This window comes from Penicillium subrubescens (assembly GCF_028828155.1).
Source record: "Penicillium subrubescens strain IBT 31985 chromosome Unknown utg000003l_segment0_segment0, whole genome shotgun sequence".
In the NCBI taxonomy this organism is placed as follows: Eukaryota; Fungi; Ascomycota; class Eurotiomycetes; order Eurotiales; family Aspergillaceae; genus Penicillium; species Penicillium subrubescens.
This window is the reverse complement of record NW_026643153.1, coordinates 2251753-2278803: the sequence shown is the minus strand read 5'-3', so window position 1 is coordinate 2278803 and position 27051 is coordinate 2251753. Positions and strand designations below refer to the sequence as shown.

The window sequence follows — 27051 nt, the reverse complement described above, 5'->3', positions numbered from 1 at the left end:
TTGCGCTCCGTAGGCCTGGAATAGCATTCGTTTAGTATGAGAAGATCATCAGGCTACAATGAGAACGAAATTCCTTGACAAGAATGAAACAAGACAGCGCAAGACGCGAGATTTTTCAGGTAGCCTGTGAAAAGAAAGATTCTACAGAACACGTAGTTCAACGGCATCATCGGCAAAGATGTCAAACTCCGGGAAATCACTGCAACTAACAGCATCTACCGAAGAAGAATCCGCCAATATGACCCGTGGTGCCAGCAAGGGGAAACCATGACCTAGGGAGGGAACACCAGGAATTCAAGTAAAGAAGTGACATTAACATAAAAGGGAAATAACCGATCCTGCAAACAAAATACGCCTGTGTATGAGGATGCTAAAATAGGGGGTGGGTTTACATGACGGTGAATCTTTATCGTGAATCAAAATGGGGGCAAGAGAAACGGAGATGAGGGATGGGAAGATCGTGGAAGAGGTCTGAGGCAACAGGAGAATGGAGGGCATAGAGACAAAGACCCAGTTACTGCTATAAAACCATGAGAGCATGGAGTAGGGCAGAACTGGAAAGGAACCGAGACGGGCAAAGGGGTGTTTTAGCAAAAGTCTCTGCGGCCCAGTGAGCCGGACTAACGAGATTATGCAGCACGAAGCCTAGACAACCCGAACGAAACGAAAGGTAGAATCAGGGGGTGAATGGAGCAAGCATGACGAGGCATGGAAGTACGGGGAGAAATAGATCCCATTTACATGTCCATGGAGTCAGCACCGCTGGCGAAGTTGAATCCGCCGGCGGGCTGCTGCTGGCCAGTGCCGAGAGTGAAACCGGCCTGGGTCTGCTGGGGAGCCAGCTCGTCGATCTCACCGGCGGCCTCATCCTCATCGGAGAAGTACTTCTCGATGATGTTGTAGGCCTTCATGTAGATCTCCTCGTTGGCGTTGTTCTGGCAGTCGTGGATCTTCTCCATACCACCAGCCTCCTCGATGAAGAGAGCGTAGCGGTTGACACGGGCATCACCCTGGCCAGCCTCCTTGTCCATCTCACCAACCTTCAGAATGTTCTCAAGGCCATCCAGAGCAACCTGAATAATCTTGTTGTCGGGGCAAGCAAGCAGATCGCAAAGGGGCTTGATGCATCCTTGGGAAACAAGGTAGCGAATCTGATCAGGCTTCTGGAGACCACCAGAGGTGGCGTTGGAGATGGCCCAGCAAGCCTCCTTGCGGGTCTTGAAATCACCGTTGGCCAGAAGGTTGATAAGAGGGGCAATGATGCCAGCATCGATGACAGCCTGGATCTGACTTGAGTTTCCGGCCGTGATGTTGGAAATGGTCCAGCAAGCCTCCTTGCGAATGCCGTCTTTGGTAGAGCTCAACAGGGAGAGCAGAGCGGGGAGGGAACCACAGTTGATGATGACCTGGGTCTGAACGTCATCACCGGTAACTATGGAAAGTCCAGTTAGCGCTATCATCGGATAATCTATGAAAGGGAGAGGTATATATTACCGATGTTGCCAACAGAGCGAAGAGCGGGAGTCTGAACGGAGGTAGAGGCGTGCATGAGCAGCTCCACCAGGCGACGAGGAATACCCGCCTCAATGACGGCTTGAATCTTATCGTTGCTACCATCGGAGAGGTCTGTTTTGGGAGTTAGCAAATTGTCCATCGTAAAAAGACGGAAGGCAGTTCTTACAAGAAATGGCCCAGCAAGCATCGATCAGCACCTCATCATCCAGCATGTAGATAAGCTTGGCGAGGACGGGTAGAGCAGGGGCAATCTAAATTGATCGTTAGCTACAAGCCCCCAAGCATACATAACAGCGCTCGACAAGCGCAGTAGGTTGAACATACAGTGTTCCAGTCGGGCTGAGGGGTTTTGCCACGGCAGAAGTTGCTAAGGGTCCAGGTGGCGTTGCGGAGCATGCTCAGCTTACGGCCGTCGTTGATGAGGTTCAGGAGAGGGCGCAAGGCACCGGCACCCAGAACGAAATCACGGCAGTGAGGGCTGTCACCAGCAATGTTTCCGAGGGCCCAAACGGCCTGCTCGCGGACATCGGGCTCGGGGCTGCTGAGGAGCTCGACGAAGATGGGCACGGCACCCGCGGAGATAACGACCTATAGCATAATTAGTAATGATCATTCGAGAAGAGCTGACTGTCACATACTTGAGTCTGGGTAGCACTGCCGCTAGCAATGTTTGTGAGGGCCCAGGCAGCTTCGAATTGCACAAGAGTGTGAGGGGAGCGGAGGAACTCGACGAATCCTAGATGGGTGATTAGCACTTTTGACTGGATAACGCAAGGAAACCCGGCGGGAGAACTTACGGCTGACGACACCGGTCTCAATAACACGCTCGATAGGAGGGTTGCGCTCCTTGGAGAGCAGCTTGCGGAAACGAGTGGTGGAGCTGGCTGAAGTTAGTGAAAGTGGACCCAACGAAAGCTTTGCTTGATTATGTACCTGATCTGATCTTCGACGGAATCGGAGAAGACACCCTTCACCATCAGAGGGAGCTCGACGTTCAGCTATAAAGTCCATACTGTTAGCTTTTTTCATAAACTGGTGTAGTGGGGTCGTGTGTAGTAATAGCCCAGGTTGGAGGGGTTGGCCCCATAGCAACCGGGCGGTGAAAAAAATTCCATGTTGATGATCGCATTATACAAACAAAGGCAAAGGGAGAGTGGGCAGAGGGCGACCGTGGAGGAGTAGGAGTAGAAACTCGGTTATAATCCCCGACGATCGTAGAAGCCTTCAACACAGCATCCAAGCCCTCGGAGAAGGAACAGGGGGTGGAAAGAAAAAGTTGAAGAAGTAGAACTAACCTCGCTCTCGATAGCACTGGCCTCATCATCACTCTCGGTGGCGCCAGCCAAGCTACCGCCAACACCAATTCCTCCATCGCGAGTCACAATACCACGTCGCTTAGCCAGTCCCTCCTCGCGCTTCTGCTTGCGGATCTCGATCTGCTGTTCCTCACGGCGGCGACGGAGCTCATCGGGGCGGAACTGGTTCTTGGCCTTGAACTGCGTCCGGCGATGCTCTGGAATGTAGCGTTCCGCCATATTGTGTGTTGTAGAGAGAGAAAAGCGCGCCTCGGGGTTTCGGGGTTTGAAGAGGTGATGGGAATGGGCGCGCTGGCGATGGGGAGAGTGAAGAAGGAGGGAGATGTGGGGGGAAGGAAGAAGAGGAAGAAAGGATTCGTGTGGGAAGGAGGGGAAAGTCATGTGACAACGCTCCCCGATATTTACTCTTCACGCGTTTGTTGTGAAGGCCCATCATTCATTCTGGCGAAAGGATAAGCGCAAACTGTTAAGATTCATTGCTAAAATTTTGCAGGAATTATCCGGCCTCTTTCTGATTTTGTGTGTGAAGGGCCAGAAAGGGTGTCCGACTGGGTCATGATGGACATCCATTGAGAAGCCACACCATACAGGTACATAGTGGCTGCACTTGTTCCTGGAACAAAGACTTTCATCTGCGATCGCAAGCTTCTGAAACAGTTTCTATTGAGAAAGCCTCTTCCGGAGATCGAATCTACCCCCAAGATGGCTTCTTCAGAGCTGGTAGATATCACCACTGCGTGCTCTCGTCGGGGCTATCTCACTACTGTTGGTGTCGTGGTGGATGTTTTGCCACCCTATCGCACAAAAGGGTCTTCAGCCTGTGTCACATTCACCCTCAAAGACTGTCATTTCGATGGAGCTTCCTGGTATGGAGGTCTCAAAATCAAATACTTCAACGACCGAATGGACGCTCTTCCCCCAGTTCAACGCAATGATGTAGTCTTACTTCGGAACGTTCGAGTAGGTGCCCCCTCCTGAGCTTGCATTAAGCATTCTTATACGAGTCATGGGCTAATCTCATTGTCCAGATCAACATGTTCAACGATAAGCCGACCGGGGTTGCTTCTCAGCATGACACTGTCCCCTGGGCGATCTTGAGGTCAGACTCGGATCCCAGCTCAACCCCTGAAATTTACACAGGCCCTACTCCTTTTTCACTTCAGCCACCGGAGAAGCGAGCCGCATTGACGCTCCTGGAAGGTGTTGCGACGACCGCACCGGCCACGGTGACACAGCCCGCGCGGAAAGAAGCAGTCCCTCAGCAGCGGTCTCAGGTAGTGCAAGCGTCCATGACAACCTCACCCCCAAGTCGCGGACTACCCCTTCAGCTCATCCAAGATCTGCAGCCGGGGCCTTTTGTCCAAATTCTCGGCCAAGTCGTCAAAATGAGCACCCTCGATAGCGAGAAATGCTTCCTGCATCTCACTGATTACACATCAAACGAGTCCCTGACGGACATCAGGAAGGATGGCGAAGACGAGATGGGCACTGAAGGGGACAATTATGACTATTTGTCTCGAAAGAGGAAGAATTGGCCTGGTCCTTGGGGAAAGATGACCATACAAGTTGTTCTATGGGAACCACATGCTACTTTCGCTCGTGGACATGTCAAGGAGGGTCAGCTTGTGCTTCTAACATACACGCGTATCAAACCCGGGAATTACAGTGGCCTAGAGGCTGTTGTTCACCAGGATAAGCGATATCCAAACAAAATTCATATCCAGCTTATCTCGAACGACGATAATCGTGCTACAGAACTCATGGAACGACGAAAGGAATACTGGAAAATCCACGGAAAGCCCAGTGAGGATCCAAAAAAAACTGCGAAAAAGAAGAAAAACGAACAGAAGAAAAAGAAAGAGAAGACAGAGGAGGGCCAAAAGCCGCTGTCTTTGCCCGCACCAGGGAAGATCAACAAAAGCGGTAAGCATGCCCGGTTATAGGTGTCCTTAACCAATTGCTAATGTGCAATAGTCAAAGCACGGAGCTATAATATCTTTTCCCGCTCGATAGATTACATTCTATCAGGTGCATCGCACATCAATACAATTCCCGGGGGTATCAGCTACCAATTGCCATTCCAAAATGTCTGCTACCGACCTTCTCAAGTCCGCGTGGTTGACTTCTTTCCTCCGAAATTGGAAGACTTCACGGTACAGGTACCCGTGACATCTACCGCCGCCGCCGGTGATGATGGTCATGGCCCGACCAGTACTCCACGCATGGAATGGGAATGGCGTTTTTGCCTTCTAGTTGAAGGAACGGAGCCTTTGATCTCGAATCAAGCCCGAGCGCAGATGAAGCTCTTTGTTACAGGTGGTGAAGCTGTGCATCTGCTGAACCTTGATCCCGACGAGTAAGAAATAGGCATCATAGTCGCCAAATAGCGTGGCCCAATTACTGACACTCTCTTACAGTCTCCGCCGCAATCGGACTAGGTTGGCAGTGCTTAGAGAAAAGCTATTCATTCTCTGGGGCAATCTTGAAGAGCTCAAGCAACAACATACCGCAACTGCTGATACTGACGAGTACTGGACTCCATATCAGACATCCTCATTGCCTTTCCAATGCTGTATCAAAGAATACGGCGTGCCATGTACTCATCCACTCGACCCAGATGCGATGGCACTGGATGGACCTGGCAGTGGCCGACCAGGCTGCACCGTCCCCGACTGCTTTGGGTGGGAAAGACGATTTGCTATGTTTGGGACGACAATCCATTAATCATGATTTTCTTCTCCTGCATACATTAGCGTAACAGAGGGGAACCTTTGAGCTACCATTGAATAACTGCCACCAGCGTGTCACTTTACATGAGATCAGGAGAGTCAAAATCAAGAAGATCAAAATCTTGGCGTAATAGTAATAGTAATACATTTCCAAATTGCACCAGTGCATTATGAGATAACCAATGCTCCAGTATCCATGTTACGCCCCGGAATTTCCTAACCTAGCCCTCATCCTGCAAGGAATGTTGATGATTTCGCAGTTGAAAGTCAAGTCCATCCGGTACGCCAGCCCTGGTAACTCCAAAAATGAGAAACAAGAAGTCCGATCAACCTGTGAATACGACAATTCCGTGTTGATAAACCCACAAACGTAAAAATAAACCGAGAAAGAAAGCCCAGTTGCAGGCCAAGAGAAAACGCCTCCACGCACAAGTCCGGGTCAGGGCAGCAGCCAATCTTTGTTCTGTGTCACATAGATCTGCAGGGAAAGTGCATACGATACCCCTTCGACCCACACCATGATTTGTAAACTGAACCCGTGTATGCCCTTCCAATCCAGCCATCCCACGCTGGATAAGGAGACGCCTCTGAAAATAACATGTTTAAGCATGGCAGCATATTCAATTTGCAATCGGCATGTTGAATGGAGCCAAAGAACGCCCCTTCATAGTATGAAGGAAAAGCAATATGGTTGCCACCTAGATTTTTGTGACTTTGACGATGTTGGTGTCAATGCCGTGAGCGACTGGCTCAAATCGGCAACTGTCACCACGGAAGCAGGTCTTTTTCCCAGGCTCGCTCTGGGGGCAACGATGGCCATAGATACACTCAGGATCATCACACTCCAGACCAAATCGGCAGGGAGTCATGCGAGCGATAGCAGTCAAAATGTGAAGCTCCTGCTTGGTCAACTTGCGCTTATGGTCATGGTAGCAGTTAGGATCGTTGGGACATTCTCCGAGCAGGAAGTGATAGTTGCATAGCTTCAGCTTTTTCAGACGATTCAAATCATCACGGGGAATGCTCTTGAAGTCAAGCCGATCCACACGTTGCCCGTATTTATTGCGCTCGACCGTCTTAGGAGCCGTTGAGACGGCGGGCTTGGGGCGAGCCACTTCTTGGAAATCAGGAGTAGTGTCGATTTGATTCGGAGTTGCCACTGACAAGGCGACGCCCGAGGCACTCGTATTGGTGGATGTCCGGGACAAGGCTGGAGGATTAGACAAATTCGAGAATTGACGGGACGGAGAAGGCGTGAGCACAGATCGCGTAGGTAAGGTACTCTTCCAAGGAGCGGCGGCCCACAAATTCGCCATTTTCGCGGAGCGAAAGACATCTGGGAATTTCGCAATACGATATGAACCCTTCACTGCATCCAGCTCTTTCTCAAATGCGACACCCTCCACGAGCGAGATGCGGCCAGTAAGATCATTGTCTTTAGACACATGTTCAAGGAAGAGAGCATATTCGCTATTTGATGGGCAGCCGACGAAGATCTGGTGGCAGTGGCAATTGTATAGGAAGACTTGGAAGGTCTCTGCACGGTGGAGAATGAACACAGATTAGACGTGACTTCACCAGTGTAAATAGCGGGGATTGATCCACGAACCTTGAATTTTATTGTGCGCACTGTTCTTCCCAGATCCGACGTCCACGATTTCTGAGCAAGACATGGTCTCGTTGAAACCGCGAATGAAGTCATGGATCGCGCCGGGGTCCGTAAAAATTCCGTTGCGTGTGCACTGCTCCCCAAAGCCTCTGGCATTCAGGTAAATCTTCATCATTATCTTTGGGGTAGTGACGCTTGGGAGATTCGACTTCAAATATGAGTGGATCGCAGCATAGAGTTGGTCCGCGGCGGTGCGGCCACCCTCTTCGCCGGCCTGCAAAAATTCATCCTTGAAGATTATACCCTCGCCGTCGAGCAACACGACGACAAAAGGTTCGCGGTCCTGAAAGGGAACCAGTCACACATCAGCGCTTGCTCCGAGGTGTCATCCCACCACGCGCGCTCACCATAATAGTTTTGATCTGGGATATCTGCTGCATCAACTCCATCTCGTGTAGCTGAATATCGCGGTTGAACCGAGTTTCGCGTTCATGATCGAGTTTTTCCTGTGCGAAAGAGGTCTCTAAATCGGTGACTCGTTGTAAGAGATCCTGTCGAGGAGCGCAAATAATTAGCTTCTGCTACTGCCAAAGGAGGACCAGGGAGGCGCCTACCTCGATAAGCTGATTCTTTTGCTGGTCCAGCGTTCCCAGTTGGCGATATCGCTCAAGATATGGTGTTGAAGCCATTGTGTATAGTAGTTGGTGTGAATCCAACGAATTGGTCTGATTTGGGTGGTGGAGAAAGTGAAGTCGAAGAGATGTGAAGATTGGGTGATTTGGTTCTTCGAGAAGAGAGGAAGATAGCGTTTAAAGTAGGCAAGCGCTTGCGCGACGAGACGGCGGTGAACCCTCTTGAAACGAGATTTTCGAGGAAAATGAAGGAGATATTTTATCTTCTGCGCGATCGCGTAGCAAATGAATGCACCGTGCTACGCCTTGAAGTTAATGTCTTTCATGTGTCTCTAAAAAAAAAATCTCGGTCTTCAAAGGGAGAGGACGCGATGCTGAGTCAGCTTCCCCGGTACCGAGTGGACCTCCCGTACCTAAATTGCAACGTGTGATCACCCCTACTTACCTTTTACTTTCGTTCGTGTATTCCTCTTCCTTTCCCTCACCTCCAATTCTCCCGCTCTCAAGATGACTCGCTTTGGATTCCTCTCCCTGGCCCTTCTCTCGCTCCAGGCCTTCGTCGGCACCGGCTTCGCGGCTGTAAGTTTGATCTGGTGTGCTCGCGAGACTCGTGTCTCAATTGCGAGAGTTCGAATGGTGGAGACGTCCAATGGCCATTGACTGACATCAATCTCTCTTTTCTCTTAAATAGGATGCTGAGAAGGTTGCGGAGACTGAGGCTGTCAGTCTCGCCGTCTCGGCCGAGGCTTCTTTCCCTGCCTCCGAGATCTTCGGCGTGAAGCTCGTCAACGGTCACCCGACCCAGGCGCTGATCGCTTTCACCAACGATGAACCTAACCCTGTCACCGTCAACTTCTTGGGCGGTAGCCTGTGGAGTCTCGATGAGCAGAGCAAGAATGTTCGCAACCTGACCGCCACCCGTTACGGTGTCGAGATCCCCGCGAACTCGAAGGAGAGCATTAGCTACAGCTTCTCGACTGAGATGCACCCGGTTGATGTCCGCCTCAACATTGCGGCCATCATGTCCGATGGCGAGGGTCGTTTCTTCACCGTCCAGGCCTTCAATGGCACTGTGAGCGTGGTGGAGCCTGAGACCAGCATCTTCGACCCCCAGATGTAAATGCCCTCCCCATTCCAGCTAGCCATCCCCATTATATCCCGGGATCAATTGACACTGACTGTGAACCATAGCATCTTCCTCTACTTCTTCCTTCTGGCCTGCTTCGTTGGTGTCGTCTACTTCTTCTACACTGTCTGGGTCGCACCCTACTTCCCCCAGAAGCGCAAGGGCGGCAAGACCGGCGAGAAGAAGACCCCTGCCAAGCGCGAGATTGTCGAGGAAACTCCCAGCCCTGCTGTCGCCTCTGCCACCACCTACAACGCTGACTGGATCCCCGCCCACCACATCAACCGCCCGGAGGCCCGGAAGGTCAAGGGCAGCAAGTCCAAGGCCCGTGCGTAAGCCAATGGCATACAACCAGGATTATTCTACTGGGAGATGAGGGGATTTGGGGGACGAGAGAAGCGCAAGGCTTGTGTCTTGATTCTGTCGAGGATAGTCAACGACGACACGCGGGATGCGCGCGCTGAGAAATGCGTTGCGCATCATCTGTCTGTCTGCCGCTTTGACGCTGGAGCATGTACATTTATAAAGAACACAATTGGCCCGGTATAGCTGCCTCCGAAAGTCATTCCTGGAGGACTACGGAGGCGCGATTTACAATTTGAAAACAGGCTGGTCTTTTCTTGCAGCGGACATAAGAATCTGTGCACGGGACCCCGTCGGTTACAGCGTCTTCCATTCTTTGAATTCCTCCGCTAGATGTTTCTTTAGCTCGATGAACCGGTTTCCAAAATTATCGCCGCAGCGCCAGCAGACAAAGTCCTGCTTGAGATAGCCTTCCTGTGTTGGCTGTCGCCGCCTATCGTCCGCTGCCAAAGGGAAATCGTCAATAGGCACGAAAAACGGCGTAGAAAAGCTGTTATAATGCTTTCGGTGTTTCAGCCGCTCGCTATACCGGTCCACTGCAATGACATGAATATGTAGATGGCTCATTGACGGGACCGCATGGACACCACACATAATCTCCCGGTCCCAATCGCGCCCTGGTGGTAGCTCGTCTGGCGGCGGGTCGGCGTTGAGCGCTGCCCTTCTCACTTGCTCTTGCGCGGAGTCTTTGCCATATTTCCGTCGCAGCTCGCCCGCGGCTAGCTTGCGCAGGTTCTGGACCTCTGCTTTCACCTTCACCAGGAACTCAGCATCTTCAAAAGCCTCGAATGGGTGGAGACGAGTCTTCGTTTGGTCGCGTGGGAGGAGGAGCAGGTGTAGCGACGATTTGGGGAACATATCGTGGATCGCCACAAAATCATCGTTATGGTAGACTACGACACTGGATGGATATGACTCCGGCTTTGCGATGTATGCGCCCAGTCCATCTCGGCCTCCGGAGAAAGCCTTGCGGCCGTGTGGCACGTTGCCTTTGGAGGTGTTGCTGGGCGCGTGTTTCGGCTGCTTGTTTCGGGAAGAGAGGAGCTCGGTGACTAGCAGATATCAAGGTCAGCATCATCACATATCAGTTCCAGCTCCAAGTCAAGCTCACAGGCATTTCTCTTCTCGGCCGTTGGAGTCTGCTCCTTGGGAGACGCCGTTGCTTGATTCCGATCTCGTTCTTGCTCCATCTCAGGCATGATGGGCGAGTACCAACGATCGAAGATCACATGGACAAAGAAGGAGAAGAGAAAAATCTCTCCAATAGATCTTTGCAAAAGCCCAGGGGCTGCTCCTTCTTTAAAACAGTTTTAAGCTGGAATGTCCGCCGACTTCCTAAAAGTCTCCCCGCAATCCGCCCAAAGAGGTTTAGTGCGGGACAAATGACCGAAAAGGCCCAAAAGCTGTCGGCAACGCCCTTCTTCAGCGCCAGCGACAATGGGCCCCAAAAAGAAGACTGCTGGTCCCGGTGGCCCCAAGCCCGGCACTAAACAGGCCAAGGCTGCTGCGGAGAAAGCGGCGGAGAAGAAGCCTGTCGCAGAGGAGCCCAAGAAGCCGACAGTGAAGGAGGTGATTGGCGGCGCATCATGGACCGGCAAACTGCCCGTCAATTTGCTGTCGGAGCATTGCCAGAAGCAGAAATGGGAGAAGCCAGAGTACAGCATGGTAATTCAATTGATCATAATGCCTTTGTTTTGGTTTGCCATCATTGTATGAGAGCAAGCGCTGATTATGCGGAAATTGCAACTACAGATTCAAACTCGCGATGGCTATGTCTCGGCCGTAACGCTGAAGAAAATAGACCCCAAGACGAAGGAATTGATTGTCCTGCCTCCTATGAAACTCCCTCCGACGCATAAAGAGCTGGCTGCTCAAGCGACGGCCCTCGAAGCCCGCCATTTCGCCGCAGCCTTCGGGCTCTTCCGAGTGTGCAATATGCGCAACCTCCATATGATGATGCCGCCGAAATATAAGAACCTGTGGCGAGAGGAATTTGCGCAAATAAAGACTGCAGAGACAAAAGAGGGCAAGGGTTGGCTATACGAGGCGGACCCATTCCTTGCCAAGCAGGAACGTGAGAGTGCTGCGGCGGACCTGGAAAAGAAGAGAGCAGAGCGCGCAAAGATGCAGGCAAAGGAGAAGGCATCGGGGCCTGAGCTTGGCTTGGGTAGTGGCGATGCTAAGAACAAACGAATTTGGTCTCAGGCTCCCAAGGTGGACATGGGAACTCGCATTCGCCGCGAGATCGAGGGCCTTCTGCGGCAGCATACCGTGTGGAATGGCTACGGTGTGAAGATTCCCGAGCAGGAGAAGAACAGCATCGTCGAGGAGTTCTCTCGTCTGGGCTTCCGACGCAGCCACGTTGAAGAGGCCGTCGTCGAATGCAAAGACCGTGAAGAGGTGCTGGAGTGGCTGTTGATCTACGTGCCGGAGGATGATTTGCCTCAATGGAGTTTACCCGAGGGATACTCGGCTGGCGTTAGTCTCGCCGCTGGAGATCTCGCTCGAGAAGCCAAGATCAAGCGCCTAGCTGCCATTGGTTACCCAGCGGACCTATGCTCGCAGGTTCTGGATAGCAAGAGCGGCGATGAACTAGCAGCCGCGGAGTCTTTGCAGGGAACGCTCACACATGGCTCCACATTTGCAACCACCTCGATTCCCGATGGCGATGCTGGAGCTTGGGCCGAAGAGCAGGATACGATTGAGGCGATCTTCGGCGAACGTTACGTCCGTGTTTCCCCCCGAGTCTGCGAGATCAAGAGCGAGGGATCCGAGATTCCCGAGAACACAATTTTCCGCTTCCAAGAGCCATCTAATCATTATCCCACGGCACCTCCAGTCATTTCAATCCAGGCCAAGGGTATCCCAGCATACATTCGATTGAGTGCGATTCGCCAGGCAGTGCAGTACGCTGAGGAGAACTTCTCTGGGGAATCCATGATCTTCAACATTCTGGATTGGTTAGAGGTCAACCTGCCTAGTATCATGGCCAACCCCGGTAAACTCCGCGATATCTCTTCGGTCACTTCGTCCGCCGCTGCAGAGACTCGAGAGATTCCAGTGCGAACCAGTCGCAGGCAGCGCAAGGGCATCGATTGGAAGCCCAACTCCCAGCAAAGCCTGGCCATCCGTGAAGCCTGGGAAGCGAAGCAAAACACCCCGGCGCAAGTTGAGATGTGCCGAAAGCGAAAGGCTCTACCTGCTTGGAACACTCAAGAGGATATTATCTACGCGGTTGACAACTACCAGGTGACTATCATCTCTGGAGAGACTGGTAGCGGTAAGAGTACTCAGTCGGTGCAGTTTGTTCTGGACGAAATGATCAGACGTGGACTGGGAGGCGCTGCGAATATCATTTGTACCCAACCACGCAGGATTTCCGCCCTTGGGCTTGCAGATCGAGTCAGTGATGAGCGGTGCGCGACTGTCGGCGATGAGGTTGGATACGTGATCCGTGGCGAGTCGAAGGTCAAGCAGGGTGTGACAAAGATTACTTTTGTGACTACTGGTGTCTTGCTGCGTCGAATCCAGTCTGGTGGCGATGCAGATGGCAATGTGGCCAGCTCTCTAGCTGACGTTTCGCATGTGGTGGTTGACGAAGTTCACGAGCGAAGTCTCGATACCGACTTCCTCCTCGCTCTGCTCCGTGATGTGCTGCGTCATCGCAAGGACCTGAAAGTCATTCTGATGTCCGCTACTCTTGACGCAAACATCTTCATGGACTACTTCGGTGGCTCAAAGTCCGTTGGTCTGGTCAATATCTCCGGGCGTACGTTCCCGGTCGAGGACTACTATCTAGACGATGTGATCCGAGATACTGGCTTTGCTCCCGAGTTGAGTGAAAGCTTTGAGGATGAAGATGACGCTCCTCAAGGGGAAGCATCATTGGGCAAGGCACTGCGAAGTGTTGGCATGGGCATCAACTATGACTTGATTGCGTCGACCGTTCAATACATTGATGATCAACTAGGCGATGAACCAGGAGGCATCCTGATTTTCTTGCCCGGTACTCTGGAGATTGACAGGTGTCTGACGGCAGTGAAGAGGATTCCCAACACCCATCCTCTCCCCCTCCACGCATCTCTCCTCCCAGCCGAACAGCGCCGAGTATTCCAAAGCCCACCCAGAGGCAAGCGCAAGGTCATCGCCGCCACCAACGTTGCCGAAACGTCCATCACCATCGAAGACGTAGTCGCCGTCATCGATACCGGCCGCGTCAAAGAAACCAGCTACGACCCGAAGGACAACATGGTCCGTCTGCAAGAAGTATGGGCATCCCAAGCAGCCTGTAAACAGCGCCGCGGTCGTGCAGGTCGTGTCCGCGCCGGTATATGCTACAAGCTATACACCCGCAAGGCCGAGTCCAACATGGCGCAACGACCAGACCCCGAGATCCGCCGTGTACCACTCGAGCAGCTCTGTCTATCTGTCAAATCAATGAAGGGCATCGACGACGTCGCAAACTTCCTAGCAAACACCATCACGCCACCGGAAAGCATCGCCGTCGAAGGCGCCCTCACTTTCCTACACCGTGTCGGTGCCCTAGACCACGATCGCCTCACAGCGCTGGGTCGGTACCTCTCCATGATCCCAGCTGACCTGCGCTGCGCGAAACTAATGATCTACGGCTCCATCTTCGGCTGCATGGAGGCCTGTCTCACCATCGCGGCCATCCTCACCGTAAAAAGCCCATTCGTCTCACCGCGCGAGAAACGCGAGGAAGCAGACGCCGCAAAGGCTGCTTTCTCCCGTCCCGGCGATGGCGACTTGCTCACCGATCTTGCCGCCTACCAGTCATGGTCCGAACGAGCTCGAGCCCAGGGCTATTGGCAAACGCAGTCCTGGTGTGGCGCCAACTTCCTCTCTCACCAGACGCTACGCGATATCTCATCCAACAGGGCACAATTCGTGTCATCGCTTAAGGACGCAGGCGTTCTGCCTGTGGATTATAACGAATCGGCAGCAGCACTCAACCGCAACGGAGCGAACAAGAATCTCCTTCGCGCACTAATTGCAGGCGCATTCCAGCCGCAAGTTGCGCAGATCTCATTCCCGGATAAAAAGTTCGCCAGCTCGGTAACCGGCACAGTGGAAGTCGACCCCGATGCACGAACAATCAAATACTTCAACCAAGAGAACGGGCGAGTCTTTATCCATCCCAGCTCAATCCTATTCTCAGCACAAGGATACCCCAACGCAGCAGCTTATCTAGCCTATTTCACAAAAATGGCAACGAGCAAAGTATTTGTTCGTGATCTTACCCGTAAGTTCCCTCCTTCATTTTCCTTTCCCATCATCAATGTACAATACAATTACACACAACTAACGCACTCTACAGCATTCAACGCCTACTCCCTCCTCCTCTTCTGCGGCTCAATCACCCTCGATACCATGGGCCGTGGTCTAATCGTGGACGGATGGCTCCGACTACGTGGCTGGGCTCGTATCGGTGTACTAGTCTCTCGATTACGAACGATGCTGGATGAGGCGCTGCAGGCTCGCATTGATAATCCGGCGTTGGGATCGAGTGGTGGGGCTGGTGATCGAGTCATTGAGGCTGTGAAGAAATTGATTGAGTTGAATGGACTTGATCAGTGATGGTATATATGCATTAAAATAGATTATATAAGTGAATATAAGATGCCCCAGGCTTGGATTTTTCCAACAGTTACTGCAGAGTTTGAAGTGGAATATTCGAGGGTTCTCAATGTTGTCGATCTAAAACAGAAGCTAAGTGCCTACAAGGGACAGAAGCTGGTCAACCCATCAATCATGATTGACTCCCCGGGTTATCCCCGTATGCAACATTGGTGCAGCGATACCTAATAACTACGCATCAGACCAAGAAAACAGACAGACTATATGCCTAGGGACTACGAGACGTAAAACAATGAAAAGAGCCTTTTCCTCGTTGACTAGATTATGATCAAGTAAGATAAACCACAATAAAACAATACTTAGCTCAAAAAAAGAACAGAGAAACGCGAAAGGGGGACTCAAGACAAAAAGGATCGTCATTAAGGCAGTAACTAGGTGAAAGCCATGCCCGTCAGGAGAAGGGAAGAGATGAAGGAAACAAAAATCAAACATGGGCGAATGCTGAAGTACTCATCAACAAGAAAAGAAAACAGAGAAGAATGTGGTATGTATCATGACAACGAGGCGAATTGGCAGAAGAAAAAGGATATCGAGAAACGCCCCAAAAAGCCAGACCATGCGGAGCGCCGTCCGACCCACAGAAACTCCCGCCGGTGTCAAGTCGTTTCATCTCGAGGTCGTGAGGCGGGGGGCTATGGGAGATGGGGCGAATTGGAGATGAAAGGAAGAATGTTGGCTGATGAAGAAGAGATGTAAGGTCATTAACGCCAGTCCCCGTCCAGTTTCCGATTGACTCCGACGGTCATCATTGGGATTGTGTCCCGAAAGCAGAAACAATGCACATGAAAAGATGAAAAGAAAAGAAAAGGGTGTAGGGAGTGTCATTTTTTGCACAGCGAGTACTGGGCAAGGACATTCAGGCTGGGAGGCTTGAAATGACCTTAGTAGTTGGCCACCCCATCCAGACGGTCAGTGTCGTGGAAAGGAGTGGGACGCGGCAACTGGAAACCACCCTTGATCTCCTTCTCTACGAAGGTAGAGGCACTCTTGAAGCGGCGATCAGAGTACTTCTCGTAGATCGCCATGTGGTGACGCTGCGGGTCCTCGCAGCATTCCAGCATCGTTGACATGACGGGGACGAGCTGGGTGTATAGGTAGCCACTGTAGTATGCGTGGGCCATGGTCTAGCGGAAAGAAGGTCAGCAGGGAGATCAATGGCAGAGAAACAAGTCGAAAAGTCAAGGGGTACAAAAAAGAGACATACCCAGCATCCTTTGCGTAGCATCAGGAGAGCGAGACAGTGGGCTCCCGCACTACTGAAGCTAGGAGGAGTGGCAACGAAGCGTTCATCCATGATGGTCAGCTCCAGGAAGTACTTGGCGACAGTACGGGTCTCCAGATCATAATCGTCGGCCTTGCTAATGCGTCGGAGGAAACTCAGAGGACCCGGCCAGCCGAGGTCATAGTTGAGAATGTTCAGCATGAATCGTTCCGCCTTCAAGATCTCGTCCACAGTATAGCCTCCATCGACCATGTAGTAGATCTCCGCGACGGAGGGAGCCTCTATCTCTTCATACTTGGCGGCAATGTAAATAGCAGTAGCACCGACCAACTGCAGTTTTCCGAGTGAGACGATCTTGTGCGAGAGGAACCGATCGATAAGGTTGACACAGAGAAACAAGGTCTCCGGGAGCAGAGCAAAGCGGAAATGCACCTGCACCATCCAGTCCATGAGGACCGACCGCATAGACCACTGGATCTCGGCCTGGTTGGCCATGTAGTCCGCCGTGGGCAACATGGCAAGCTGTTATGATTGGTCAGTATCAAACGTTGATCAAGACTTCATAAAAACCGAGACATACCTCTTTCTCCCGCAAATACTCGAAGATCTCGGTGCTGTATTCAGCGACCATGCTAGGGTCGTAGAAATCCTCCTCGATTTCTTCTTCGGTCTGATTGGCTTCGACAATGGACTGGGCCTGCATGATCTCACGCTCCATCGCGGCGGTGGCCCGGGGATAGATCATCGTGGTCGTGCTACCGGTGGTAGTCTCACCACGGAAGCGGTAGACACGGGTCTCTTCGTCCTCCGAATACTCAACCTCTGACCCAGCTGGGTAATCAGAGCTATCATCGTATGAGTTGCGACGGGGACGCTCAGAACGTGCGCGGGGCTTTCCCATATTAGCCGCGGCAGGGGCAGCCTTGACGATCTCTGCCTTCGTTGGGAGCATCTCACGCTCTGGGCGGTTGACTTCACTGGTTTGTGGCTCAGAGGCGGAATCCTCAGACGGAATGTCAAAGTACTCTTGTTCCTCGTCTTCGTCGTCCTTCTCGACATGGCTCGGTGCAGTTTGTTTGCCATGGGGCCGTTCGGTGTGGCGAGCGGGCTGGGTGGTGATTACTTCCTTGGATGGTTCCTTTTCGACAACGGGCTCCAGCTGATCGCGGAAGACCACGTTGGTCCGCTTGATATTGTTCGTGGGGGCAGTGGTATTAGCTTTGCCGGCAGGGTTGACCGGCTTGGATGCGACATTGTTCAGGAGGCCCTTCACGCCTGACATCGATACAGGGCGCTGGGCAGGCTGGGCAAGGGCGGGTTTCTTGTCGGTCACATGCATAGCAGGCTTGCCAGGCAATGCCGAGTCATCAGCGATCAGTTTGGCATTGCTCAAGTCCCCGCCAAACGTGCGGCGAGTGTTAACGCTGCCATTCTTCGCGTTCTGAGCCATCAGGCTAAGCGCTGGAGTTGACTTGTTTCGTTGGTGGACGGCCTTGTTGGCATGGAAAGAGGGCGGCACATTTTCGTCCCCACGGACGCGGATACGCTGTGGCTAAATCATCGAGTCAGTATTCGAACACTTTGAGGGCAATTGCGCGCGAAAAGCGGGATGCTTGAAGTGGTTGTATGCTATGTCATGTCTTTGTATGCATGCGACATCCACACGCCTTGAACTGCAGCAAACGACTCATGGCGGGAAGATCGAGGGAAACAAAACTCCATTGCAAACTCAACAGAATCAAGTCAACGTACCTTCGCATCCATTTTGCGGGTGCCCAGGATAGATGGTAGAGTAACACGTCCACTGAAGATGTCGAGAAGGAATTGTTTATGTTTTGCTAAGTTGAGACGGAGGTCGAGGGGAGACCCGCTTCGTCTGATTGGCTATGCTTGGCAAAACAAAACACTCCGACCCGCTTGTCTGGCACGGGAACCAGTTAGATCGCGTATCACCTTCTGTAGGGTCAGTATGGTCCGTCGCCAGGGCGAACCAGATGAACTTACCCACTGAAAGGCACTCTTTTCAATGAAACAGAAAAGCAGGACCTTGGAAATATAATGGCGTGTTTCTCGGCGAACGAAAGAAAATAAACAAAGGAAAGAAGAAGGCGTTCATCTCAACAAATAAAATACACGTGCACGGGCAATGAAGGGATGGCAGTATTTCACGTGACTGGCATAGCCGGTGTAGTTTGGCAAAATTATCAGATTTGGACACCGCCTTGGTGGTTCCAGATTAGGTAAGCGCCTGGCCGCAGGATCGACTGCTTATCGGTCTTATCGGCCTTATCTATGACATCATAGTCCGATCGTCACGTCTCCCAGGACCAACCCATTATGAGAATTTTCAATGTCTCCTCCCCACGCCGGTAGTAGATTATAAAATAATTAATCCTGAATCTACCACCAGTATTAGGACCTTATTCCGATGATTTTTGCCCTTGTTATCAGAATTGTGGGGTCACAATCGCCCCGAGGGGATGAATCTCGCTCCAGACGCGCTAGTACACGGGTCCACGTGACCCTTGACCGCTCGCGGGATGAAGCGGTAAATGTTTCCAACTGCGATTCCGAAGCGCAAAACTCGCTCCTGATAGCGATCATTTTGGGGATTGTGGTGTGTTTCTCCAAAGAAAAGATACGTAATCTATGCGAAGAGTGGTAATAGTTCATGGAATATCTCTTTTCCTCATCCTGATCAAGCCCTTTCACCCCCTCACTCACGAATCCGGCCGGGATCCGGAGATTCTTAAAAATGGAGACAAGACAAGTCTGGACAAGCCATTTCGTAACGCACGTTCCGCCCTCCGGCAATTCTGGACCAGTCACCGAAGTACTTGGAACAACTCATTATGGAGTCGAGGAATTCAGCAGTTCTGCACCACCACTGCTTCGGCGTCAATGGAGAACCACTCGATCCGCCCAACTATCGCTACACCTGGCGGGACTAGTTTTCTGGCCACCCAATCGATGCAAAGTTTCTCAATAGTCAACTTACTTTACCGCTTCGGCCGCATCTTCTTTTTCCAAGAGGACCCTGCGAGTTCCGGACAAATGCCTTCCACAAAGTCTAGTCTGTACACTGTAAACCTTAGCTTTGAGCTGCCCCGCCTGTTGGAGAGTTTGGAGAATGCACTGCAAAGCACTCTTTTTCCGAGCCCCTTTGACTGTAGGAGTCTGCAAATAATATCAACGTTCTTGAAATGGCCCCGAGGAGGGGTAAACTCAGCCGGCGCAGATCATGCGAAACAAGCTGTCATGAGCGTCCAGTCATGCGATGCCGAGAGGTACCCATCCAGTTTCTGAGTGTCAGATTGAAGCCCAAATAACATTCTTTGGAAAGGTCTCATGTTCCTAAATGGTTAAATGTCTCTCGTGTCTTGCTCAACTGGAGGTCCTTGGCATTGCGCACCAACTGTCAACCTCTCTCCAATCTTCCCCCTCTCGCCTCCTCCTCTCGGGGACCACCATACCCTGCACATCCCCGCGCTTTGCCATTCCTTTCTATTTCAACCCATCAATCGTGTCGCAATATCGTAATTTAGGTCTCTAGCGTAGTATTATTGCAATGCGACAAGGCGAAAGGGCCGAAGTCGCATCGGGTCGGTCCAAGTCGCCGTGTCACTCGGATCGTCACCTCGTAGGGCAGAACCTTCCATAGGAGTCGGGTCATAGATAAAGAAATATATAATCCCCCATCATCCTATATCATTGAGCAATCGATCATGCTGTGGTTCCGTCATTCGCGATCTGTATTTGATCTCATGCCGCTATCCTTCGACGGGGGCGACCGGGTCAACAAGGTGCCTGTTGTGTGCGCTGCCTAAAGTAGCACTAGAAGACGATCCACCACCCAAAGAGAGCGATAGAACCTCGATCGCTTTAATTGAAAAGCATTTCTATATCATTCGCCTTGAATTAACTCCGAGTTGGTCAGAAAGAGCGCTCGGCGCAATGGTTATCCGGATTGCGACAATGATGCGCATTTGCGAAACGAACCGACCTCAGGAGGGAGCTATCGGCCTCGCAAAAGAATGGTTGAAGTGTATATCAAAGAAGAATTATATAGCTAAATAGTCCAATCTACTTTCTACCGAGATATATCTACTACTAGACCTTGGAAGTAGGCCCGATGGAATGTGATGGCTGGACCGGGCGCCGGAAGCGCAAATCGCCATGTCACCGGCCCAAGCCCGTTTTCTCGCTTTAGGTGAAACCATCGTACACACCCACTGGTCTCTCAACCCTCAACTCTCAACCTTCTTCTCCCCCTCGCCTTCCAAGCCCTACCTCGCCAATCCTCGTCCATCACTTGGGTATCATCATCCTCCTCTTTCCCATTCCTCTCCCGACTCCGTACTCTTGAGCCCTGGTCTGGCTCATTCGTTTCGGCTACTGGGTCACCGCTGACATAGCCCCAGCGCTTCGTAGAGTCAAGCACGACAATCCACCTCGTCCACACTCTCCGACACCACCCATCGACCCTTCCTCCACCCCGTCTTGGATATCCTACATTCCGGCGACTCGGTTGGAATCAGGGTCATTCGTTCCAGGTATGTCTACAACACTTCCCCATCCTCTTCCGAGTCCTCGTCGCTCGACCTCTCTCCCAAGCCCGATCCCCCAGATCGGCCGGACTCGGCTAGCAAACGACCATCCATCCATCCTCTATCACATCTAAACTCATCTGGAATGCGAATTTGAACTGCTGCAATGGCCAATGTGCTAATATTTCTGCTCTTCTCTTCCAGGTGAACCGCCGCTGTCCTCGTCCCGGTTCATTCTCGGTTCTGGTGTTGCGACAGGCAGATTCCCCTCCATCCCCATCGAAAAAGCCCTGCGTCCACCTTTTCCCAACGTCATCAACCCGAAAGTGGTCCATCCACTTGTCAACCTTGCCGATAACTATAACTGTGGTAGGTGAGATGGAAAAACTTCCCCCTCTCCCACTGCCTCTATACCTCAGACCCTTTCCGTCGCTTCCCCCCGGTCATGGGTCCCGTCCTTCCGATTCCCTTCTACCATGCACGAGCAGTAGGTTGATGCAGTCATCGGTACAGCAAGCAGAGGCCTCTACTTTTTCTTCCTTTTCTTCTGGACCTGCCCATCATGCAAGCCGCCCAGCTTGACGGGCTTTCTGGCCTGGCCGAACCGGCGGTCCTGACGGAGGTCTCTTCCCGAGGGCAATCGCTGAAGAACCCGGTCCCTAAGAACGTCGCCTTTGAGCTTCTCCTGGATGAGAACTCCAAGGTGCGGGCCCGGATCCCAATGCGCGTGCAGATATACCCTCATGATACCACGGATTCGATCGTCACTACGGTCAAAAATTTCTATGGCATCTACGATGGCACTGCCAGTGGAGTGAGCTTCGAGGATGAACATGGGACCACCCTCATCGCAAGGTATGAAAACTTGAAGAACAATGGGACTGTATATGTCAGAGTGATTCCTATTCAATCATTTGGAGATTCCTGTTACGGCGGCTATCCCACTGAGCGCAAGCGCCCAAGCTTGGGTGAGCCGTTTCAGATGACTGACGGCATGGTCCCCGTCATGGATCAGCCATCGCGACCATCCTCACGTCTCGCAAGGAAGCGCAGCACGTCTCCTTCTAACCGGAGCCTTCGCAGCGCTTCCCAGCACAAGCAGGGTTCTCGCAGTGGCCTGAAGAGCCGGGGATCCAGCCATGCCGGGTATCCCGACGAGGATGGTGGACTAAGCGACAGCGAGTCCACTTATAGTCGCAAAGCTCGCGGCGATACGTTCGCCAGCTCTGACATAAGTATGGAAAATATACTACAAGATGGTCGTCGGAAACGACCCAAGTTTGACAGCTCGGTGAGTCAGAGATTTCCTCATGCGCTTTCGCCATTTTTTGCTGTTCCCTTCTGGCTTTCCCATTTGTGTCATTTTTCAATGGTCGCTTGTGCCTAACATCCACTCTTTTCTCCAGGAACTCCCCCTCTTCGCACCTCCTCAAGTCCCCTTCAGTACCTCGACCTCCTCCATCTCTCCTCAACGTCGCTCGGTGGGACAAGAAGGTGCTGGCTCTCCTTTTGCTCGTCCCACCCACCGCCCATATAACTATCAGCAAGCGCTGCCGTCGCCACAAAGCTATGGACACAGTGAATACGGCGCCCAGTCAGGGCGCAACACTGTGTATGCGACACCCATGGTTCCTGACCATGCGCATCGAGTGCCGTATAGCAATTCCGGTGCGCGCGTGAGCGGTCATGGCATCCTGCCCACCCCCGACCCCACTATCGCAAGCTGCATCTCTGACGAGGATGTCGCGATGCAATTGATCCGCCTAGGCGATGCCTCGAATTTCTCTCATGGTCGCACATCAGCCTCAACACTCGACGATGCGTTTAGCGGCCATGCCGATGCTGCTTCTTCCACGGGCGCTACGAGCGACGGTGAAGACTTCAGCGAAGACGAGGATGATCTTCCTGCTCGTCGTAGACTTGACTCGAGCCCGATGTTGCCCCCCGGTGCCATCAAGCGCCATCATAAGCGATTGGATGATATCCTTCCCAGCGCGGACAGCAGTGATCACAGCTCTGATGGCATTGACGATGGCATCAAGAGCGAGGGTGAGGAGGACATCTTGTATAAAGAATTTGCCCCCAAGGCAAAGAAGCCCAAGAGCCGCCCAACGTCCGCCAAGGTTCGCGCCCCCAAGCCATTGGTCAAGCAGAACAAGAGCAAGAGCGGCCTTGCTACCGTGCGCAAGCCTTCCGACAAGACCACAACGCCGGTACCGCCTCTCAGCCCAAGCTCCTCTCGCAAGGTCTCTGGTGGCTCTGTCAATTTCCAGCACCAGCTCGGCGCTGATGAGGAGGACCTCTCCACCAAGCCTCGCTGCCAGCGCTGTCGCAAGAGTAAGAAAGGTTGCGATCGCCAGCGCCCTTGTGGACGTTGCAAGGATGCTGGCATTGGCATTGAAGGCTGTGTCAGTGAAGATGAGGGTAACGGCCGCAAGGGACGCTATGGTCGTCACATGGGTGTCCCTGTTAAGAAGAACGCAGATGGAGTAGAGGAAGAGGGACATGAGCTGCCGCCTATGCCAGGTACACCTCTCGCTGATGCGGACCTTGCGGATAAGAATAAAAAGAGGAAGCGCTAGTCGCACTCTTCTCATTTGTTTTTTCTTTCTTGTCCTATTTTCCTACGCTGGACAGGCTCTCTTGGACCCCGACACTTTCCAATCTCAACCTCCTCCTCGGACATCCTCTCTCGATGGGTCATTGAGTACCTACGAGTCTCATCAACCCTCCAACCTGACCGCTCCCTCTTATCTATCATCCTACCACATCCTCCCTCTTTTGATATCATCATCCATACCACCGTCGGCTGGGAGACTCAACACTCCTTATCACGGCTCCCTACCTTCCTACACTCCCTTTTTCTAGGCTCACGCCACACTCCCCGATTTCGATTATACAAAGTCCAGCGGGTGGATCTGTTGTTTTGTGTCCCTATCTCTTTTCGGCGTCTGTGTTTGCAGGTTACTATTTACCTAACTTTTCTGTTCTTGTCACTTCCCATTCACTCCTTCAAACTCAATCCTACTGGTCCTCCTGTTTGATTTTTGCTTCTGCTGAGTTTCTGGATCTTTCTGTGTTTTGGCATTGTCGAAGAAGCATGTGTGGCCAGCATAGTGGGGATATATAACTACATCCGGTGAGAGCGCATGCGGCAGGACTGACACAGGCTGTATAAGATGTTATGGCTTTTTGTTCAAGGTTTTTTCGAGTAGTTTGGGATGAATGCAAGTTTCTGTGAATATTCCGTCTTCCATCTTAATTTTTCTTTTCTTTTCAAGAACTGGACTGTCCTGACAGCTTGACTCGACTCTCTACATGGAGAATGGTCACGTGACCATAATTTCAAAAGCGGTCTAGACTGGCAGAAGGCCCCGCAGCATTTTTGACTCCGAAGATGACCGCAACTTTTTTCATGGGACGTTCAATTCGCTAATCTGATATCCTCGCACATTATTACCTCAAATTACACTGGCAGTACATACACCAGCTCTATATTGCACATATTACCGCCGGTCAATACTCCTAGGAGCTTCTCATAACTTTACCCCACCAATTGAATAGCGGGACGCCCACGGCGTCTTGCCCGCGCAACGAAGCAAACGATGCCTCCCAAAGCTAGCGCTCGTCGCGGGGCACCCCGACAAAGCGGCGAATCCGCTCCTACCCCGACAAATACAGCAGGCGCAACATCTACCTCCACAAATGCCCCCGAGGCAGGTACACCAGCAGCCAGCGCAACGCCTGGTCCGCCTGGTCGTCCTGTGCAGCGCCTACAATCACTGAAGAGTCGCAAGCCTTCCGGAAGCATTCCTCCAGCGAATCGGCCCCCGTCTACCCTCGGCGGCGAACAGGCAAAACCTGTGATGAAATACAAGCCCAAGGCTGTCGGGCGTCGCAGTAAGGAAGAGCGTGAGGCTATTGAGAAGCGTGAACAGGAACGGCTGAACGAGCGTCTGCGCGAGGCGGCGGCTATCCAGCGTGGTCGTGGGAATCGTGGTGGTCGCGGTGCGTTCCGTGGAAGGGGTGGACCGATGGGGATGGGTGCGAATGGACCCTTTGGGTCTGCCTTTGGCGGTGCGCGAAGGGGTCGTGGTGGTGCTGGAGGTCGCGGCGGCGGTGGTTATGGTGGTGGTGGTGGTGGTGGTGGTTCTCGCAGTCGGTTCCGGTCTGGAATTAGTGGTGGGAGTCATGGGGTGGATTATGACTCGGATGAGGACGATTACGAGGGTCTGCGGGTTAGCATTGACCGGATTGGTCTTGAGAGTGACGAGGACGAGGAAGACGATACACGGCAGATCAAGGGCAAGATGCCTATTCGCTCGCGTGATGGCTTGCGACCTGTTCGTGTTACTCGTCTTCAGCATGAGGAGCGGGTAATCAGTGTGAACATGGAGTCGAGCACTGCCCGGACGGATGAGATTCGTCAGAAGGCTGAAGAGGCTAAGGTTGCAGAGGAAAAGGCCAAGGCTGCTACTACCCAGGCGCCGGTCGAAGAGCCTCGTGTGAAGGCTGAACCTGCCGACGAAGAGGATACTCCTATGGCTGATGTGCCTCACGATGACGATGGCTTCCTCCCTACGCAAAAGGTCCGTGTTCGACGGAAGGTCTCCAGCCCTCGAGATGTTGCTACACCCGAACCGGTACAGCCCGAACCTGAACCCGAACCGGTTGAGGCATTGCAACCCGTGGCAGTTACCCGAGATCCGCGGGAGCTCCTCCGCACCAGAGAAGAGATTGACGAATACGATCGTCACCTGGAAGATCTGAACCACGTCCGCAATCTTCTATACTACGAAACAGTCGAGAAGACCACCGAGACATCACCCACGGAAGCCGAACCCTCCACCGCCGACGGCGAATCCGCACCACCAGAACCTACCACAGAAACGCAAGACGAAAATGACGAGGAAGACGAAGACCAAAAATTCACCAACCAAGCACTCCTGGGCCAACTCTTCCTCATGCAATTTCCCCCAATGACACCCAACCTCACCATCCCCGACGCCTCAACCTCTCAACCCCCACCCAGCACGGGCACCACCGAACCCCAACCCACACGCCAACCCGAACCCCAAGTCAAACCCGAAGACGCCGAAGTCCAAGTCATCGACGAAACCGCCACCGAAACACCAAAAGTCATCACGGCCGCTACAGACTGGGCCCTCCCCGCAGGTCGCGTGGGTAAATTGAACGTACACAAATCCGGCCGTGTCACGCTTGATTGGGGCGGTATCAGCTTTGATCTTGATCGCGCGACGACGGTGGACTTTGTGCAGGAGGCGCTGATTGTGTCGAGTCCACCTGAGGAAGAAGATGGGGCGCCGCCGAGGGATGATAGTGAGAATCGGGTTTGGTCGATGGGTGAGCTTTGTGGGAAGTTTACTGTGATGCCGAACTGGGATGAGATGCTGTGATGTTGTGATAGGATCAGATCTAGGCCTTATCAGAGGCGTGCGATGTTGTTCATTTTGGGCGTTGGTAGATGGATTGGGATGAATTTTGAGCTAAAAAGATGGCAAATCATTGAAGGGAGAGATACAATTCGCCATCTGGTTGCTACAGCCATCTTCAATACAATCAAGTCAATTTGAAGAAAGCACTGTGTCTTCTGATTTCTTCATACATAAGGTAGTTACTGTACTCGGTAGAGTAAACGGCCCGTTAACGATCGTCCATGGATTCGTTTAACTCCTTGGATAAGCTTTCTTCCGGGGCTCTGATTGGTCAACTCAGTTTTAGCCCCACTTGGCGTTCATCCCATCTCTTGTGTACAAGTTCAATCTATGCAGACAACGAGGATTTGTCGAATCGCATGTAAAAGCTTGATGTATGATAAAATGAGCCATCTGAATAGACTTGATGCTTACTGGCGACTTCTTGTGAAGATATTTCTAGGTAGTTGCTGGAGATTTCACCTGACACTTAATCAACACGCAAGTGCACCCGCGAATATATACCTCCCAGAGTTCTTGCAGACATCAAGGTTGTAAGCAGTAAATCCAGGTCTTTGCGTGCTCTGCCCATAGACGTCGGTGTACTCGAGCTCGGAACAACCTATGTGTACTCGGCATCCAACCTTCACTACCTGAATAATTCTATTCCGCCGCCCCCCGGGGACGGAGCAGATTCCTCCGCACTCCTCAATAACTAGGAAGACTTGTGATATCAAGATGGACTACTACATTGCAATTTGCATATCAGGGGTTCTCTTGAGAATGATAATATGTAGAAATGCGTAGGTACTCCGTGCTTACACAGTGCAGGAAATATGCGGCCCTTGCAGCGCGCCGTGCCGTGCCGCTGATTGAATCTGGATCGTACCTATCAGGTT

General features: G+C 52.3%; 9 protein-coding genes across 9 annotated transcripts; 5 read left to right on the top strand and 4 right to left on the bottom strand.

The window, feature by feature from the left end:
• Window positions 1-73: 73 nt before the first annotated feature.
• On the bottom strand, window positions 74-3250 carry N7473_004849 (karyopherin alpha). The gene is made up of 8 exons (XM_057150789.1): window positions 2811-3250; window positions 2449-2513; window positions 2313-2395; window positions 2154-2251; window positions 1840-2103; window positions 1682-1766; window positions 1495-1626; window positions 74-1432 (listed from the first exon to the last, which is right to left on the bottom strand). Exons 1-8 carry the CDS (start codon window positions 3210-3212, stop codon window positions 738-740), a joined length of 1824 nt encoding a protein of 607 aa, XP_057010899.1. The 5' UTR covers window positions 3213-3250; the 3' UTR covers window positions 74-737.
• Window positions 3251-3533: 283 nt separating this feature from the next.
• On the top strand, window positions 3534-5555 carry N7473_004848 (uncharacterized protein; the record flags this gene model as incomplete). The annotated part of the gene is made up of 4 exons (XM_057150788.1): window positions 3534-3791; window positions 3860-4754; window positions 4806-5187; window positions 5249-5555. The coding sequence occupies 4 exons, from the start codon at window positions 3534-3536 to the stop codon at window positions 5553-5555; spliced, it is 1842 nt and encodes a 613-aa protein (XP_057010898.1).
• A 703-nt stretch (window positions 5556-6258) lies between these two features.
• N7473_004847 (CCCH zinc finger protein) lies at window positions 6259-8118 on the bottom strand (the record flags this gene model as incomplete). Its single annotated transcript, XM_057150787.1, has 4 exons — window positions 7784-8118; window positions 7577-7720; window positions 7170-7512; window positions 6259-7097 (listed from the first exon to the last, which is right to left on the bottom strand). The coding sequence occupies exons 1-4, from the start codon at window positions 7856-7858 to the stop codon at window positions 6259-6261; spliced, it is 1401 nt and encodes a 466-aa protein (XP_057010897.1). The 5' UTR covers window positions 7859-8118.
• A 190-nt stretch (window positions 8119-8308) lies between these two features.
• N7473_004846 (putative translocon-associated protein, alpha subunit) lies at window positions 8309-9263 on the top strand (the record flags this gene model as incomplete). Its single annotated transcript, XM_057150786.1, has 3 exons — window positions 8309-8380; window positions 8493-8917; window positions 8993-9263. 3 exons carry the CDS (start codon window positions 8309-8311, stop codon window positions 9261-9263), a joined length of 768 nt encoding a protein of 255 aa, XP_057010896.1.
• Window positions 9264-9587: 324 nt separating this feature from the next.
• N7473_004845 (DNA 5'-adenosine monophosphate hydrolase) lies at window positions 9588-10489 on the bottom strand (the record flags this gene model as incomplete). The annotated part of the gene is made up of 2 exons (XM_057150785.1): window positions 9588-10342; window positions 10402-10489. The coding sequence occupies 2 exons, from the start codon at window positions 10487-10489 to the stop codon at window positions 9588-9590; spliced, it is 843 nt and encodes a 280-aa protein (XP_057010895.1).
• Window positions 10490-10727: 238 nt separating this feature from the next.
• Window positions 10728-14888, top strand: N7473_004844 (RNA helicase; the record flags this gene model as incomplete). Its single annotated transcript, XM_057150784.1, has 3 exons — window positions 10728-10955; window positions 11043-14553; window positions 14629-14888. 3 exons carry the CDS (start codon window positions 10728-10730, stop codon window positions 14886-14888), a joined length of 3999 nt encoding a protein of 1332 aa, XP_057010894.1.
• Window positions 14889-15829: 941 nt separating this feature from the next.
• Window positions 15830-17934, bottom strand: N7473_004843 (cyclin family protein; the record flags this gene model as incomplete). Its single annotated transcript, XM_057150783.1, has 4 exons — window positions 15830-16072; window positions 16153-16692; window positions 16751-17722; window positions 17923-17934. The coding sequence occupies 4 exons, from the start codon at window positions 17932-17934 to the stop codon at window positions 15830-15832; spliced, it is 1767 nt and encodes a 588-aa protein (XP_057010893.1).
• A 3345-nt stretch (window positions 17935-21279) lies between these two features.
• On the top strand, window positions 21280-23299 carry N7473_004842 (putative C6 finger domain protein; the record flags this gene model as incomplete). The annotated part of the gene is made up of 2 exons (XM_057150782.1): window positions 21280-22008; window positions 22124-23299. The coding sequence occupies 2 exons, from the start codon at window positions 21280-21282 to the stop codon at window positions 23297-23299; spliced, it is 1905 nt and encodes a 634-aa protein (XP_057010892.1).
• A 1023-nt stretch (window positions 23300-24322) lies between these two features.
• On the top strand, window positions 24323-26134 carry N7473_004841 (putative DNA-directed RNA polymerase III RPC4; the record flags this gene model as incomplete). The annotated part of the gene is made up of 1 exon (XM_057150781.1): window positions 24323-26134. One exon carries the CDS (start codon window positions 24323-24325, stop codon window positions 26132-26134), a length of 1812 nt encoding a protein of 603 aa, XP_057010891.1.
• Between the last annotated feature and the right edge of the window lie 917 nt (window positions 26135-27051).